We start from the raw sequence: 13,179 nt of genomic DNA, 5'->3' as shown, positions 1-13,179 counted from the left end.
GACCCTGATGATCACCTCTTGCGGTGTAATTTGTAAACGGTACTTTAGCTCTCATGGCAGTTACAATAATTCACAGCAATAAACATGTTGAAGCAAATTAATTGAAAGCTGACCATTACGGTTTCTAATTATCAGTTTTATTTTTAGTGATGCATCAATACCATTTCTTTCAGACCAAGTACAAGCACAAATTTTAGTAGACGCTGATGCCGAGTCCAGTACTATACTAAGTGACCTACGTAGAATTAAGTATTTGTTTGTGTAAATGTGTGCAACCCTAACAGTTACATCATTAAATTTAGCTGACTTTAAAAGAAGCACATTAGCTAGCTATGCTGTATTATTTAACATTACCTTTGATTAAATAGTGCTACAGTGGAGAATACTGGACTTTGTTCACATCAGAAAAGCACTTCTGTACAGCTGTAAGTAAAGCCCATTTCATAGTTTTGATCCTCATCTGTCTTTCAACAGGAAAACCATTGAGTTTTAATTCTAAAGGTTTGTAACGGTCCTTTTTTTAAAAATGCCCAACGGCTTTGTGTCCGATTGACAGAGTCAGTAACCCTTCTGAGTGAGCAGACCTGTATTTGTATTTATTCATTAGCGCAGCAGTGCACGCTAAGCTTATGTCATAGCTGTGCGGGTGTTGGTATTGGTGCATTTTTTTGAGTGCAATATTGATGCATCCCTAGTTTTTATAGTGAAATAATGTAAGCTGTTTATGAAAGAAATTCACATATGCAAAAATTAAACTCCACTGCTCACAGGGTTATCTTTTAAATTTTTATCTTAAATTTTGGCAAATGAAGACAGTTTGCTTGTATACATTAAAGATCAAAATTAAAGTCTCGTTATGTAACGGCTATTAGAATGCGTTTTTAATTTACTTTCCTACAAGATCCAAAAAATTGCCATTGCCAAATTCCCTGCTGCAGTGTTTAAACTGCACAAGAAAGCGTCTTTACATAAATCTGAACAGACAACTTCAAATGCAAATGAAACTAAAAATTTTATTTAATGCAAATAATATACAATTTAAGTGGCTTGATGCCTTATTTGCTCACACTATTCCAACAGTGTGATGGAACAAATTGTGTTTTACAGAACAAGGGAAACTTTTTTTTACGATTGGGAACTTTCGTCAAACTGACAAATACCACTGAGGGAAAATCCCAAAAAAAGGTTACACCCAAAACGGGTGCTGGAAAACTCCTGCCCTGCACATTTTAGTGAAAAGGCTTGTTAATTGCCTGAGTATTTGGATCAAGAGACCAAGAGACCAAAATTAGGAACCACAGTCTTAAACCAACTTCTGCTTTTTCATTGTACGCCAACGATCTTTGATATTCACCGCTGTGCGGCCTTTAAAAGGGAACGAGCACTTGATTTTCTCCCATCGGCCTTCTCCATAACGAGCCACTCCTTGCTTCACCCAGTCTGACTCTTCGTTGGTCCACATCTGCAACAGAAAGACCGCAAACAGTTTAAACAAGTCTCAAAGTAAACACCATACCCCTAACAGAGCAAGCCATAAAACCATAATTAAAGCCATATTAGCTTATCCGTTGTCTCACCTTTCTTTTGCCTTGGCTGTCACTGCTTGATGAGCCTTGTCCTAAAAAGAAAGGAGGGGGGTGGTTGGAAAGTGTGGCCCATTTTAGTGAACTGAAGTTACATCTGCATTTGCAGAATCTCTTTTTTTTCGAAGAGCCCAGGGTAATACACTTATATAACGTAATGATACAAAAAAAATGCTATATGAAGCTGTATTTTTTTTTTTTTTCGCATATCATTACTTCTTGATGCCTTCTAAGCATTTTAAATATCACCATCGTCAAAAGAAAATACTATGATTTTTTTTCTCCTTTTCCTGATTAGTAAGATTAAATCACTGAGGTGGGCTTAATTTTCGGAAAAAAAAAGGCAACCTGCCCATTCCTTCTGAAAGTGCGATCCGTTTGAAGGGGATGAATGCACAATCCCATTTCCAAAAAAGTCGGGATGCTGTGCAGAATGTAAATAAAAATAGGATGCAATGATGTGCAAATCATGTGAACCATATTTTTAAAGGAAAATACTACAAAGACAACATATCAAATGTTGAAGCTGAGAAATTTAATTGTTTTCTGAAAAATATATGCCCATTTTGAATTTGATGCAGACAACACGTTCCAAAAAAGTTGGGACAGGAGCATGTTTACCACTGTGTTTCATCACCTTTTCTTTTAACAACACGCAGTATGCGTTTGGGAACTAAGGAGACCAATTGCTGTAGTTTTGAAAGTGAAATATTTTCCCATTTGTGTTTGATATAGGATTTCAGCTGCTCAACAGTTCAGGATCTCTTTTGTTGTATTTTTCAGTTCATAATGCGCCAAATGTTATCAGTGGGTAACAGGTCTGGACTGCAGGTAGTGCTGGGCGATATGGCCAAAAATGTTATCACGATAAACAGAATTCATATGGTTTGATATCGATACATACTGCGATAAAATGTCAAATCATTATTTATTTCAAGTTTGAAAGCAGATTTTTGCTCCTGGGTGGTTAATTGCTGTTTTAAACTATCCTTTATGGTCGGAACACGACAAACACTCACCAAACAGTGGAACATTTCACAAATCTGTCATGGGAGAGTGGGAGAAAGTGTCTGGTGAGCTGTTTTTACCAGCTGGAAAAGCATGGCTATTTTGTAATAGTCATGATTTAAGAAAGAAAACAGATCATTTTTAGCTGGTGTCGAGCGCTCGGCTACCCCACTACAAACAACATCACAGTATTCAGACACCAGCTAGCAACGACTGGATTTCTCTATACTATCGTAGAAGTTTAAGTGGTGAACGGCAAAACATCAACGCCAGACAAACAGAGTCCTCCTTTTAGGTACGTTTAAACTGAAAGCGGTGCTTCTGTGCCATGTTTGATGTACAGTATCATCAGTTCTCCGTGTTGTGGAGTGACGGAACGCTGCTTCAAGTTAGCCAGCTGCTAAAAACAGCTAGCCTGAAAAGACAGCGCTCTCCCGCTCTCCAATGCCTCACAGCTTCCTCAGTTTACTTTCGTTTAAATCAGGGCTGTAATTTACATGAACCCACTTCTTTCTTTCACTTTCGTTGCTTGGGAATGCACTAATACTAAATTATGACTGTCCGAGCGCTGTAACAGCGCTTTAGTTGTGAGGAGTGTGATTGTCATTTAACACTGCTAAAGCTGGTTAGGATGTTAGTAAAGAGGTGAGTTCGCTTCAGGACAGTACAGTTACACCACTGACCTCGTCACTCACACTCGGTCACAGGAGAACAGATCGCCGGTCGCTCCTATCAAACAGGGAATGTGTAACTCCGCGTTTCAGCCGTTGCTAAAGACTCATCTTACTTGTGGCCCCCTCCCTCTCTAATCATGTAGAAAAACTCGGAAGTTCGCCCTCTCCTGGCGACAGCAGAGTAGTGTCGCTTTCCGTGCAGTAGAAAATGCCACCAGGGCTTTTGCTAGAACATGGAAGTGTGAGAATGGTGTATTATATCGAACATTTATCGAACGTCGTATCGCTCTAACGAGGAAAAGTTATATCGCGATAATTATCGTTATCGTTTTAGCGCCCAGCCCTAACTGCAGGCAGGCCAGTTTAGCACCCTGAGTCTTTTAATATGGAGCAATGCTGTTGTAATACATGTAGAATGTGGTTTGTCATTGTCTTGCTGAAATTAGCAAGGCCTTCGCTGAAAAATACATTGTCTGGATGGCAGCATATGTTGCCAAAACACATATATATCGTTCAGCATTAATGGTGCCTTCACAGATGTGCACGTCACCCATGCCATGTGCACTAACGCACCTCCATACCATCACGGATGCTGGCTTTTGAAACTGCGCACTGATAACAAGCTGAGTGGTCTTGATGTCCATAATTTCCAAAAAGAATTTCAAATGTTGATCCGTCGGCCTTTTCCACTTGCTCCGAGTCTATTTCAAATGAGCTCAGGCCCAGAGAAGCTGGCAGCGTCTCTGGATCCTGTTTATATATTGTTTCTTCTTTGCGTTTTAGAGTTTTAACTTGCATTTGTGGATGCAGCGACAAACTGTTTTCACAGACACTGGTTTTCAGAAGTGTTTCTGAGCCCATTCAGCGATTTCCACTACAGAATCATGTCTGCTTTCAATGCAGTGCTGCCTGAGGGCCCGAAAAACATGGCCAGCAAATACTTTTTTTTGGCCTTGTCCCTTGCATACAGAGATTTCTCTGGATTCTCTCAATCTTTTAATGTCATTATGTATCGTAGATGATACAAAGCAAACATTCTTTGCTATTTTACGTTGGGAAACGTTATTCTTGAATTGTTGCACTATTTGATTGCGCAGTCTTTTACAGAGCGGTGAAACCCTCCTCATCTTTTCTTCTGAAAGACTCAGCCTCTCTTTTATACCCAGTCATGCTACTGACCTGTTGCCAATCAACCACCAGGTGTTTTTATTTATATATTTTTTTTAGCATTACACAACCTTACCAGCCTGTTGTTGCCTCTGTTCCAACTTTTTTAGAACGCGTTGTTGGCATCAAATTCTAAAAGGGCAAATATTTTTCAAAACACAAAATTTCTCAGTTTTGACATTGGATATGTTGTCTTTTATATTATTTTCAATTAAATACAGGGTTTAAATGATTTGCACATCATTGCATTTTGTTTTCATTTACATTTAGTAGTAGAAAAATTCAAAACGCACAAAGCATCCAAAGAGATTTTGTACCTCGGGCAGACGTAGAGGTGGAGGGAGCAAACAGGGATTCTTCATCACTCCATAGTTCCCGCTGGCCTGTCACGTTCATCAACCTGTAGTGATAAAAGCTTACATTAAGCCCTATTCGAACATGAAACAAAGTTAAAAAAAATAATAAAATTCCTCCTACCCACAGAAAATTACAGGCTGAATCATTTTTCACCAAACACAGCAGTCATCTGATAAATAGTCTCATCCAGATACACAACTCTGTGGTTCTCGTGGATGTCCAGGCAGATGTTGCACTGTATTGGAGGTTTTTGATACTGCTGCTACTCAACATATTTAGTCTTGCATCGCCCATATCCATACTAAACATATTTAAAATCATGAAACAGATTTGCTTTAGAAGTCTTTCAACCATTTACTTGGTCTGGGTGGTAGAACATTTTCTCCATACTCTCTACACTGGGAGAACATTAGCAGGAGGAAAATGTGAATAGGGAAGGAAAATAGACCACCCCCTGCTGTTTGCATTCAAAATGTAGGTTTACAATGACCTAAAGGTGGTGTGCAAAACAGGTCGTACAACACACCTTCTCTCTCCCAGATTCAGTCAGATCTGACACTATGTCAATGACTCAAATTATTAACTGACTGTAATGGACAGAAATAGTTTGAGTTTTCCCAAAATGGACCACAAAGTTTGTTACACAGATGAAGTCACTCACATACATGCTATGAAGCAGCACCAGCACTGAGACAAGGATTTTGTAATTTAACTGTATTTTAATTTTGACTGATCTATATGGTTCAGGAAGATATTCTGCTATTATGTTGTATTTGTAGCTACTGCGCTTGTACAGTCTCAAGACTGTTTCACAAAAAGTTCCAGCTTTCAGTAACATTTAATCCATTAAAATCTCCAAACAGTGAAAGGAACAGAAAATCAAAATGTTTTTAATGCAGCCAGCAGGTAGCATAAGCCTTCTCTTCTAGATGTTTTACTATCCTTCACACCAATCTTTAAAAAATGAACAAGCATTTATAACCCTGTATAGTTACTGGTTTACAGTCTTTGAATAAATGTTAAAATCTTGGTATTACTGGTGAGGCCTGGTTTCTCCATAAGCACTACAGCACACAAATCATGGATATATGGAGACCAAGGTATTCTTATTAACACTAGCAGCTATGATTTCAGCACAGATACAAACCTTCTATAGGTGGACTGGTTAGGTCTTCTAGCTGAGGCAGGAGAGTCCATCACGATGCCCTCTTCACTTCCGCTTTCACTATTTCTGCGCCTCCTGAAGGACACATCCAAACAGCAAATACAGAATAACTGAACTAACCAAAGAACAGAGGATTTTTGTGCCTTTTGATGAGGCCTCTAAACTATTGCCCAAGTGTTTTTTTTTGAGCATATTAATGGAATAAAGTCGTCACTTGATAAACAGTGAGAATGAAAGGTAAGACACAATAAACTGGCAGTCTAAAAAGCTGTTTAATGAGTCTCACATCTTCAGGGTCTGTTTGTGGAGTTCATCAGGTGTGCATTCAGAAGACGAGGGGCTGGGGGATGCCCCCTTCATAGGGGTGGACCAGTTCTGTGGCTCAGTTGGCTGCTGGGGGGACGCAGGCTCTGGTTCACTAGGAATACTCCTCCTGTGGAAAAAAACAGCACTTCCCTTATTTATTTCCCATAGTAATCATAATTACTTAAATGAGGATACCGAACAGCTTACTTCAAGAAAAGGTCCACTAATTCTTTTCAAAATTTCTGTTCTAGAGAAACTAACAAAGTCAAAAACACAGCGGAGATAGGAACCTGGCAACTGAGGAGTTTAATGAGTCAAAGTTACATGACATGGTTTTAAATAAGCTGCTTGAAGTCTGAGACGTTGTTTTACGACTGACAATTTAGGTTAAATCCTTATCTGAAAATATTTTTTAAATACATTTCATAGCAGAGATGTACACGAAATGTATTCTAAAAGCAAAACTGTAGTATTTTTTTCAGGTTTACCATAATTTTACCATCCTCAACACAAAAGACATGTGTAGGTTCACTAGTCATTCTGGATAGTAATTCAAATGGCTTTATTTACAGTCATTTGGACTACACTGTAGTCATTTGGAGCCCTGGTTCCTATTAGCATCACTGTACAGACATTTTTACATTAATATGTAACCTCCAACTCCATTTACAGCAGTTAGCTCTGTCCACTCACACTAAAGTTACAGTGTTTCAGCCCAGACTGCTTTTTGAATGAGGTGCAATACAGGACATTCAGTCAGAACAGGTGTAATTTATATGTTTTAAATGTACTGTTACAAAACAAATAAACCTGTTTAATTGTGAGTGATAAAGAGAGGTTGGAAAACAGTTAGTTTAAAAAAAACAAACGAACAAACAAACAAACAAACAAAAAAACCCCACCAGATTCTGCATATCACCCATCACTAATTTTTTATTTTTTATCTATTTTTTTTATTATAACAGCTGATGTACCACTGATACAACACTGCTCACTGCAAACAGAAAACAGGTTTACCTGTTGGAAGCCGGTCTGCGTTTTTTCCTGACTGGTGTAGAGTTTATGGGCAATGACCGAAGCGGATCATCTTCACTGGATCCTGTTTTCAGGGGGCTGGGAGTCTGTTGACAATCGGTGGCTTCCATATCACTGGGCTGACTATCCTCCTCAATCACTAGCTGTGCTACCGTGATGGCAGACACAGCAGCACCTGGACTTCTCTTGCTGTTTTCAAGTGGATGTGCATTTGTGCTTTCTGGAGTAGCTGAATTCACCTCCCTGACTTGGTATGGAGCTAAAATGGAGCCACTTCCTGAAGTCTCCATGATGCTACCTGTTACTGTTAGGTCTCCTGGCCTTTCTTTCTCCTGTTCCACAGGCTGGTCTATGCTGTGGTCATCTCTATTGGGCTGTGCCTGAGAGGATCTTTCTTCAACTGCACTCCCATTCTCCTCATCCTGACGCAAAAACACATCCACTGGAGTCTCAGAAAGCCTGAGATTAAGCTCATTTAGTTCAAGGTCTATTCCGCTCTCCTGCTCTGCCTCCTTCTGCACCTCCTCCTCCAGCTGAGAGAAGGAAGCTGAAACTGAAAAAATCTTGGCAAGTTCTAGATAAACAGTCCTGAGTCTGTTCAGACTAAGTGGCACTGTTACCGAAGGACAGGTGGGCTGAGCACTGCTAAAGAAGAGAAAGACAAGGAGAGAAAACATAGATCATTGTAGGTGTGGGCAATATATGATTGGAAATTACACAACTATACACTTTCCTTAATATAGCATGAGTAATGGGTCACTGCATGACTGATGAAAAAACGAGATTTAGACCAATTATACAGAACCTAACACCAACAACCAACGAATTGTAAATGCATAAACTGCACAATGACAGGTAGCAGCCTGGATGTCAGCCCATTATGCCATTATTTTATTCATGTATTTTTATAATAATTTTTTTTTCTTGTTAGAGATTTTTTTGCAAATGTTAAACAAATAAATAGAGAAATAAATATTGTATAATCATTTATAATGAATAAAAATAATATCTACAGGGAGATCTTTCCATTATTCTTGTAAACAACTTCAAAAATTAGTGCTGGTTGCACTTTCTGCACTCCAATCAATCAATAAAACCTTACTCCACATCTCACATGTCTAGTTTCGGTGTTCTATTACAAATTTTCTTCTTTTTTAGTCTATCTTCTATTTAACAACTTCTTGACAGCTACACATCTTTTCAGACACAAGTTGTCTTCTCACAGTGGAAGGACGGACAGAAACACCTGTGAATTTTTCAGATCTGAAGCAAGAGTGGAGCTTGATTTTTTCCCCTCTCTCTCACTCTCACTCAGAGGCTTTAAGTACCATTTTCTCTGTATCTTTTAATATTTTTTAAACTCCAGTTTTTTCACTTATTTTCCACTGACTTCCCGCTTCGTTATGCAATTGGATCTTATATCTCCATTTCATTATCAGTTTTACATACAAGTGAAAGAAATCTGCAAGACCGCTAAGGTGAATTTTGGTAGTTACTTGTGTGAACGTTACAGTGTTTGTAGGGGACCATAATGTCAGTGACTCCTTGGGAGCACCTTCTGTTGGCAAGACACGGCTGTAAGTTGTTTAAGATTTTAATTTTAAGATTGGAAGAACAGAACAGTTAGAGTGGCAGAAGCTGCACAAAAGTAGAGTGGACTAATTAAATACAGAGATATTTGATAGCACACAACGCAAGTTAGTGAACGCTAATGCTCGGCCCTTCTGTACAAACTCACCGTGCGTTCTGATGTTACAGTGGCGGTTAAAACGTTCAGTTCTGAAGCAGACGACAGAGGACAAATCAAAGAGGGATCTACTGTTATTCCAACAGCCTCAACAACAAGGGTCTAGCCGCATAACCTCAGACCCATACATGATGCGATGTATTAGTTGAGAAGCTCAGTAGCTACTCTATGTTGAGTTTTATTACATGGAAGGCATGAAAGGCAGTTTTTAGAAACGCTTAAACACCTTCCCAGCAAACACTGCAATGTTGTGACAATGTTCCAAGCTACAAGTGCGGGAGCTAAAGATGTTTTACTGCAGCGCAGAAGATGGGCACTACTAGGGCCTGCAGCGCTAAACATAAACAAGTAGAGGAGACCCTTTCTGTTGGCATCATATTTATGTTTATGTAAGCCATCTTTTCGTAAGTCTCAACTGCTCGTCTGCTATGGCGGCAGAGAAAGCACGGTGGCGGTACAACACCGCTTGGACAGACTTGGCTGTCATTATAGCGCCGACTTGCTCATGCTCAGAATGAAGTTCATGCTTGTGTTATGCTATGAAGTGCATTGTGACACTTTTTGAATGCAGCTATGCGTGAAACCCTGTAGCTTGAAGCGCTGTGTTTGCATTCTTCTGTGAAGTATGTATGTACTGTGTGCTTTTGGTCAAATCTAAGTTTCCTGCTTTTTTCTGACAATGAAAAAGGAACAACTCACGCTTAACTGCCGTTTTCACTGGAAATTAAATAAACAAATACATGGTCTCTGACTTTTGCTTAGTGCAAGACACATGAACTATAAATGAGAGCGAAGACAATTAACCAAAGTACCGGTGGCCATTTCTGGCTGGTAGGTTTGGTCCAGGCTTCAACAGACAATGTTCTGCAACTGTCTGCTCACTGGGCAGTTGCTTGCTCTGCGTGGCTCTGTCCTGTGTGGATGATTGTTCATGCGCTGCCCGAACAGCTCTGGGAACCCCAACGTCAATCCTCTGCCCTTGTTTTGCCGACTTGACTATCTTTAATGAAAACAATAACATGCCACAATACCACAACTAAGCATATGATAAAAGGATCCAATAAGTTATTATGGATTAGAGCTGCACTATAAATCATAATTTGTTATCATCAAGTTATCCAGCCAGCAGAATGTGTTTCTACAGCTGGGATTAGTATCCATTAAGACCCAAGAAGTCTGACCTTGACCAAGAATGGTTCTGGAAGAGGGTAGAGTTTCTCAATGAAGTCCAGCATGTCCTGTTTGAATTCACTGTATGACGCTGACTTAATCACTGCGTGTCTGCTGCATCTCCTTTTGATGAGATCCTCAAGCAGCTTTTTCTACAGAACAGGATGAAGACGAAAGTTCGGTTTTGACCATTATCCATCACTCTAACGAGAAAGACGAAACACACTGAACAACTGTTCCCATTACTTTAAGCATTTATCACAAGAACATGACCTATAAAGCCAATTTACCTTGCCGGCGGAATCTGTTCCTCTGGGAAAGTATCTGTGCAGCATGTCTCCAGCTTTTTGAAACTGTTCATTCTTGATGCAAACGATAACAAGCTGCAATACAAACAGAGATTTCTATTTAAACACAATCTCAAACAGTGCCATAAGGCACTGGAAACATTTCACTTTTGAGCTCATCACAATTCACAACTGCTTAAGAAACAATCTCACCATTTCTCTGATCGAGGTGTGTACTTTCTCCAAGTCATTTTGCAAAACCTCTGTTTCTGTACAGATATCTTCAAATGTCTTCAAGGCCGACTCCAGCGGGGTTAAGTGGTTCTGAAATCTAACATCTGCAAAATGAACAGAACATGAGCAAAGAGGAACCTTAGACTAAATGAAAGGGGAAAAAAATCTACTTCAAACAGTATCTTGAGTTGACAGGCTCACCAGGTTTGTCCCCATCATTTATCTGTGAGAGAAACTGCATTAAACGCAGTTTGATCTTCATGTCACTGCATCCATCGATGGGTCTGACCACCAAGGCTGTATTCATTTTTTGAAAGATAAGACCTTGTTAGTCAATGAATGTGCTATACATCTCCTTGATCTTTCCTGCTACAAAGAACTGACCAGTTGACAAGCCCATGTTCTTTACAACTGCTATGGCTATTGCTTTGTTGCTGCTGGACAGCCTATTAAAGGCTACTAATATTGGTGTAAAGGTCTACTGCTTCAACACAGTATTAATAAAATATTAAATGATTTTTAATACTGTTTTACAGTATTTTATATCTGCAGAAGCAAGTTTTATGCCAAAAATATAAAAAAATTGGACTAAATCTTGATCTCAGAAACAAAAACTGTATCGGATCTGAAAATGTGTATCATTACACCGTCAGTAAAAACAGAAACCTTCAATAGTAATAAATAAACGCCAAATAAACATTTAAAGCTTAATGTTTTGCCAATTCGGGCCATATATATAGTCCATCTGTTTCTCTGCATACTTTGTTAGCCCCCTTTTGGACCCTCACAAAGCAGGTATTATTTGGGTGGTGAATCATTCTCAAGCACTGCAGTAACACTGATGTGGAGGTCGTGTGTTAGTGTGTGTTGCACTGGTCTGAGTGGATCAGAAACAGCAGTGCTGCTAAAGTTTTTAAACACCTCAGTGTCACTGCTGGACTCAGAATAGCCCACCAACCCACAGTGTCCTGTGGGCAGTGTCCTGTGACCACTGATGAAGGACTAGAGGATGACCAATACAAACTGTGCAGCAGCAGATGAGCTATCGTCTCTGACTTTACATCAACAAGGTGGACTGACAAGGTAGGAGTGTCTAATAGAGTGGACAGTAAGTGGACACAGTGTTTAAAAACTCCAGCAGCACTGCTGTGTCTGATCCACTCGCACCAGCACAACACACACTAACACACCACCACGTCGTAGAAACAAGGAGGTGGTCGTAATGTTATGCCTGATCGGTATGTGCATTATATATATATATATATATATATATATATATATATATATATATATATATATATACACACACACACACACACACACACACATACATACATGTATACATATACACACATAACAATTCTGAGTGTAGGACACAGCCACTCTGAATGACTTTGTTTACATCAATGTACTTATGCAGAAATTGTGAAAAATGGAAACAGAGTGGAAAAGTGGAACCCCCTTCAAACAGGCTGCTTCATATTAACACTGTAGCTAAGTTACCGACCATGACGGGCAGAAGCAAACCTCGCAATTAATCAGGGTAATTAAGTAGTTAATCTACACTTACAGGTTACCAAGCTATCCAAGGCTGCACTGTTTCTTCAAGTCCTCAAATAACGTTGCATAACATTTAACAGTATGTATCGATGAGCTGATTCAAAACATAAGATGTTATTCCTGTGGTTTCTCTCCGTGTTTGGTGTGTTAGTTAGGTTAGCTAACCTTGTCAGTTTGTTGCTGTGAGCGAAGGAGAAACACTCCACAACTCCACAACACAGGAAGCGTTAACTGCTCCGGTTAAACAGTCCAACATCACACCACCTACCTTCGATAAGATCCCTGAACTGAGTGAAACCGCTGTAATCTGCATTTCGAAACGCGTCCACAGCTCTGGAGGCGTAAAAGTCGAAGTTCCATCTGTTAATCAGCTTCTCACAGCCGAGCTGTTTCACAGCCGCCGCCATGTTTAAGCAGCTCTCTCCGCTGTGGTGGCGGGAAACCCGCTCTCCGTTCGGACAGAGCGCCGCCTACCGGCCTGCTCACAAAAACACAGGAGTCAGGCCTCTGCGCTGTGTTCCTGCAGCACAGGAGGGGGCAGTGAGACCCCTCTTAAGGCAGGACGCTGATAAAAACACCGCTCGGGATTTTTTTTACTGCCGATTTCTTTACAGACGAATTAGCGGATGCCTGTTTTTGGCTGATTTCTATTTCCAAGACTTTTTTGTGAGTGGCGTTAAATAACATATTATAACATAAAATATCTAAAAAAAAACAAAAAAAACAAACAAAAAAAAAAAACAGGATGGTATTTATGAATTACTTTTGTATCTCGAATTATAATTAATTTTGTCAGTGGTGCTACAACTTGTGCTGGTCAGTGTAACAGTCAGCGTAACAGTGTGACCCTGCTGACCATTGCGATGGTAGAATGACCCAAACAATA

The 13,179-nt window shown here is 39.7% G+C and overlaps 1 protein-coding gene across 2 annotated transcripts; it reads right to left on the bottom strand.

The window, feature by feature from the left end:
• Positions 1-1,200: 1,200 nt before the first annotated feature.
• terfa (telomeric repeat binding factor a) lies at positions 1,201-12,732 on the bottom strand. Of its 2 annotated transcripts, none has more exons than XM_036577434.1 (12): positions 12,562-12,732; positions 10,935-11,030; positions 10,713-10,837; positions 10,503-10,595; positions 10,224-10,364; positions 9,855-10,042; positions 7,278-7,940; positions 6,241-6,387; positions 5,937-6,029; positions 4,750-4,832; positions 1,578-1,618; positions 1,201-1,462 (listed from the first exon to the last, which is right to left on the bottom strand). In XM_036577434.1, exons 1-12 carry the CDS (start codon positions 12,698-12,700, stop codon positions 1,304-1,306), a joined length of 1,968 nt encoding a protein of 655 aa, XP_036433327.1. In that variant the 5' UTR covers positions 12,701-12,732; the 3' UTR covers positions 1,201-1,303. The 2 variants fall into 2 exon arrangements, with proteins under 2 accessions (XP_036433327.1, XP_036433328.1); XM_036577435.1 differs by having other exon boundaries at positions 7,278-7,937.
• Between the last annotated feature and the right edge of the window lie 447 nt (positions 12,733-13,179).

The sequence above is a fragment of the Colossoma macropomum genome, unplaced genomic scaffold (assembly GCF_904425465.1).
Source record: "Colossoma macropomum unplaced genomic scaffold, Colossoma_macropomum, whole genome shotgun sequence".
NCBI lineage: Eukaryota > Metazoa > Chordata > Actinopteri > Characiformes > Serrasalmidae > Colossoma > Colossoma macropomum.
This window is presented reverse-complemented; position numbering and strand designations above follow the sequence as displayed.